Source organism: Silene latifolia, chromosome 11 (genome assembly GCF_048544455.1).
Source record: "Silene latifolia isolate original U9 population chromosome 11, ASM4854445v1, whole genome shotgun sequence".
NCBI lineage: Eukaryota > Viridiplantae > Streptophyta > Magnoliopsida > Caryophyllales > Caryophyllaceae > Silene > Silene latifolia.
In genome coordinates, this window is record NC_133536.1 from 138,826,160 (window position 1) to 138,830,749 (window position 4,590).

The 4,590-nt window shown below is 39.7% G+C and overlaps 1 protein-coding gene across 1 annotated transcript; it reads left to right on the forward strand.

Moving 5' to 3' along the window:
- Window positions 1–1,874: 1,874 nt before the first annotated feature.
- LOC141611924 (UDP-glycosyltransferase 90A1-like) lies at window positions 1,875–3,870 on the forward strand. Its single transcript, XM_074430578.1, has one exon. The coding sequence runs from the start codon at window positions 2,010–2,012 to the stop codon at window positions 3,486–3,488; it is 1,479 nt and encodes a 492-aa protein (XP_074286679.1). The 5' UTR covers window positions 1,875–2,009; the 3' UTR covers window positions 3,489–3,870.
- The last annotated feature ends 720 nt before the right edge of the window (window positions 3,871–4,590 follow it).

Consider the following 4,590-nt stretch of genomic DNA (forward strand, 5'->3'; position numbering starts at 1 on the left):
CCAATGACCGCACCCCCACTGCCCCATGCACCGGTACCGCTCCCCTTGATGCCTTTAGCTTTCCTATTAGCTGGGCCCCTCCGCCGCAGGGTTGGCTCAAAGCCAACGTTGATGCGGCCCTTTCTCCCTCTTCTTGTTTAGCCGATCAGGGTGTGTCATTAGAGACTGCTTCGGTCTTGGGTTTTAGGGTGGTCACTCCGCTTCCCTGGGAGCGACCCTTTCCTGTGTGAAGTGCTTGCCATCCGTGATGGGCTTTTACGTTCTAGTGTCCTTGTGAACAATGTCTTGATTGCGTCTGATTGTCTGGATGCCGTTAACTCTATCTTGCAGTCTACTGCCCCTTGTGGTCCTTATACTAACATCATCCTTGAGTGTAGAGCCCTCTTGCAGGACTCACCCCATTTGAAGCTGATTTTTGAGAAGAGGACTGCTAACCGTGTGGCGGATGATATTGCTCATCACTCCGTCCATGATACTAGTTCTCTTTTAGGTTGTTTTGAGTGGGCTATTGCCCCTCCTTTTGTTGTTGAACTTTGTACTAGTGACTCTGTTTTGGCCTCTGAGCCGCTTTCCCCCGACCCGCCCCCGTGATGTACTCTAAACTTTGTTATTTTTAATGCATGTTCCCTTCATCCAAAAAAAAATTAGTAAAAGACCCAACCATTTCAAGATAAAACCCCGCACATTATAAGGGCGATCGTTTAATTGAAAAATGGCATTGCAAAGCCACTTTCAGAGCCACCGACAAGTAGTTGCCAAAACAATAGTCCAAGCTACGCCTTGAGTTTTGGTGTTGACCTGCTCAAGCCACACGTAGAAATTACAGCTAACATAGAAATTATTATTATCACTTCCAACCAATAGTTGATCCGATAAACCAAGTGGTGTTAGTCCAGTGGTAGTCGGGTTAAACCTTAAAGCTTGCAAAAATGCAGGAGTTGAGAGGTCCCGGGTTCGATTACTAGCTGGGGCGATGATCACTTGGCCACTGCAGCCCCCGAAAGGGGTGACTTACATGGTCCATGTGCGTGGTGGTGCGGGAATGCATGAGCCCAGGGGGGATTCAACCCCCTTGTCATCAAAAAAAAAAAAGTTGATCCGATATGCTAGTAGCCTTGTAACACTCAAATAAAATATGGCACAAAAATTCAGGAGAGATGAGGGAATCATTACAAAGATTCAGGATAAATAATTACCCATATAACATATACGAATATTCTATAATTTTTTACTCCCTATAACATATACGAATATTCTATAACATATAAGAATATTCTATAATTTATTTATCTTTACTTTTGGCACAAAGATTAGGAGAAATGAGGGGTTCAGTTGTGCTTAAAGTTAATAAGTGGACAATAGTGCAATTAGATGATTAAATTGTATACAAAATCTTTCCACTATAGAAAAGTAGACAATTGAATGAGACATCCGTGCACCTAAAATGAAATACTCCATCCGCTCTGTCAATAGTTATCTATTATTTTTGGCACAAAGATTAAAGAATAAAGATGAGTGAATTTGGATCATACAAAACATATAAACCCATATGCATATAAGTCTAAGGAAGTATTTTTTGGGAGTACATCATATTGTTGGGATTAAGAGATGAAAGAAGGCAAAACAAAGTAAGTATATTTAAAAAGAGAAGCTAATGACTTTTATATTGCAATTTAACTGTACATGCTAATGACCAAAACTTAAGCTAACTACTAGGATTACATGCATTGAACATCAACATAGCAACTAGCTCATGAAACATGCACCTTATAGAATAGAATAAAACGTTAATAGGCTATGTATATTTGAGTAATTTTGAATCAATAATTCAACACGTATAACATATAAAGTGGGCAATTGGCGGTCCCATGCATGTGTAACCAAATTTAGCACCATCTCCGGCTCCTATAATAATTGCCCACCATGCAAACAACGATTGAGGCAAACAACACAAAACTTATTTAGCAACCAAAACACAGTTTTACCAAGTGATCAAAATAAGAAAAAAAATGGCAAAAACATCATCATCATCAGCTCAAAAAAATGTACACATAGCATTGTTTCCTTTCATGTCAAAAGGCCATACAATTCCTCTATTACACTTAACCAAACTCATACATGAACACCGTCCTCATGCCATCTTCACTATTTTCACCACTCCTGCTAACGAACCCTTCATCTCTACCTCGCTTTCTTCACTTCCTCCTACCATTTTCACCATCATTACCTTCCCTTTTCGCGCTTTTGATGACACTCTAAACCCACTGTATGGTGTCGAGAGCACTGATCAACTGCCATCCATGTCCCTCTTCCATTCATTTGCTTTTGGGACGGAGTCGCTTCTACCTTGTTTTGAAGCGACCGTAGAGAAGCTTCAAAATGGGGCTAATCCCATTACTTTCCTTATATGTGACTTTTTCCTGTATTGGACTCATAATGTAACCTCCAAGTTCGACATCCCTAGATTGTCCTTCAATGGGATGAATATCTATTCATTAACCATGTCGATTGTTGTGTCCATAAACAAAATCTTTGATGGTATCGAGTCCAACGACCAGGCTGTCCAACTCGTCCCCGATTTCGATTGGATTCGTTTGACCAAGAACGATTTTGATAGCTCGTTGAACGGGCCGGATTCTGACGAAATAACCCAAAAATTTCTTATGAAAGTTGGCCATGCTAGCTTCACGAGTTATGGTCTTGTGGTTAATAGCTTTGAAGAGCTAGAGTTACCATTCATGAACTACTACAACTCCAAGTGTCATCCAAAGGCTATGTTTATTGGGCCGCTTTGTTTGGTTGAGAAGCCCAACCTAAATGGGTCATTAGAGGCCCAAACAGTACCCTTTTGGATGGAATGGCTTAACAAAAGGAAAGATCAAGAGGAAGGAAAACCCGTTTTGTACGTTGCGTTTGGGACACAAGCTGAAATAAGAAATGAGCAACTAAAGGAAATGGCACTCGGGTTGGCGAGATCCGAGGTGAATTTTATATGGGCCTTAAGGGTAAAACCGGCTCAAGAAGAGGTTTTGAAAGAGTTGGAGGAAATGGTGAAAGAGAGAGGGATAATTGTGAAAGGATGGGTAGAACAAAGAGCGATACTAGAACACGAAAGCGTAAAAGGGTTTTTAAGTCACTGCGGGTGGAACTCGGCGATAGAAAGCATAAGCATGAGCGTACCGATATTGGCGTGGCCAATGATGGCGGAGCAACATTTGAATGCAAGGTTGGTGGTGGAGGAGATTAAGGTGGGATTAAGAGTTGAGACTTGTGATGGATCGGTAAGAGGGTTTGTAAAGTGGGAAGGGTTGAGTAAAATGGTGAAAGAATTGATGGAAGGTGAGTTAGGGAAGATGGTTAGGAATAATGTCAAGGAGTACAGTTTGATGGCTAGGAAGGCTATTCAACATGGTGGCTCATCCTGGTCTACTCTCAATGCATTGTTGAATGACTTAGAGTCTAGAGATGGCATGAAGCAACTCCAATAATTCTGCAAAGACCAGCTCAAGTGATGTGCGCTCTCTTATTCCAAACATGAAGTTAGGGGTTCGATTCTCACCCACGATATAATACACTCATTTAAACCAGTAAAAATGAAGGAAGTCCAACAATTCGGCAAAGATGTCTTATGTGATCATTTATTACTATATGTTACTCTATTATAGTATTATTTACATGATATATGTCAGGTTAACAACGTGCATTTTACAAATAGGTTGATGTCCAACTCTGTTTGCTTATGTGTGAGTGTGTGACGAATGACCGAATTAGTAAAAAAGAGAAAAAAGGAAAATTTTATGTTAACTTTCTAAGTTGTACTTCTGTATTTTTTATATTTTTTATTATAACTCTGAACTTTTTACTTTTTCATCATGAACTCTTTTAACTTCCGTTAATTTTAGGGTTATTTCACGAGAATAATCCATCTTATACCCCCTCTTCTCATATTAATCTATACTCGTGTTTAACTGAGAATAATCTCAGCTTTGACACCATTTAACTTGCACTGATCCCTTGGAAGGGATACCTGTAAAACTGGTTACCTTTCCTCTTGAACTCTTTCATTCTAATGAAAAACAAATAAACATCACTCAACATCTTCATCCTCTTAATCAATCAAAATTCTAAATTATTTTCCCCCCAAATTAATTTTCTCACCTCTAAATTATTTTCCCCAAATTATTTTCTCCCAAATTGATTTCCCCCTTAAATTATTTTCCCCCAATTACTTTGCCTCTAACTATAGCAAGCAGCCTGCCAAATGCCAGATTCAACCACCAACACTGTCGTGCACCACCGCACCAAAATCGTTCCCTCTTATCACCACCAGCATTCCGCCTTGATTGCAGAATTAGCCACCATCGTCGCTACTAATCAACATTGGTAATTAAGACCTTCCTCCTCCCTTTAACAATCAGAAATCTCTTTCCTTGATATTCACCATTAAAACACCCCTTTTCTTCATCTTTTATACCCCTAATCAACATTAGAACACCACTCTTTTCTTCCCTTGAATAGAATATCGAAACAAGATATTCAGTTTCAACATCAAACCATATTCAATTAGCACGCAAACAATTCGATTTTTAC

What these genes read in the sequence shown, in the direction of transcription:
- LOC141611924 (XM_074430578.1), top strand. Translation starts at nt 2,010, where the DNA reads ATGGCAAAAACATCATCATCATCAGCTCAAAAAAATGTACACATAGCA.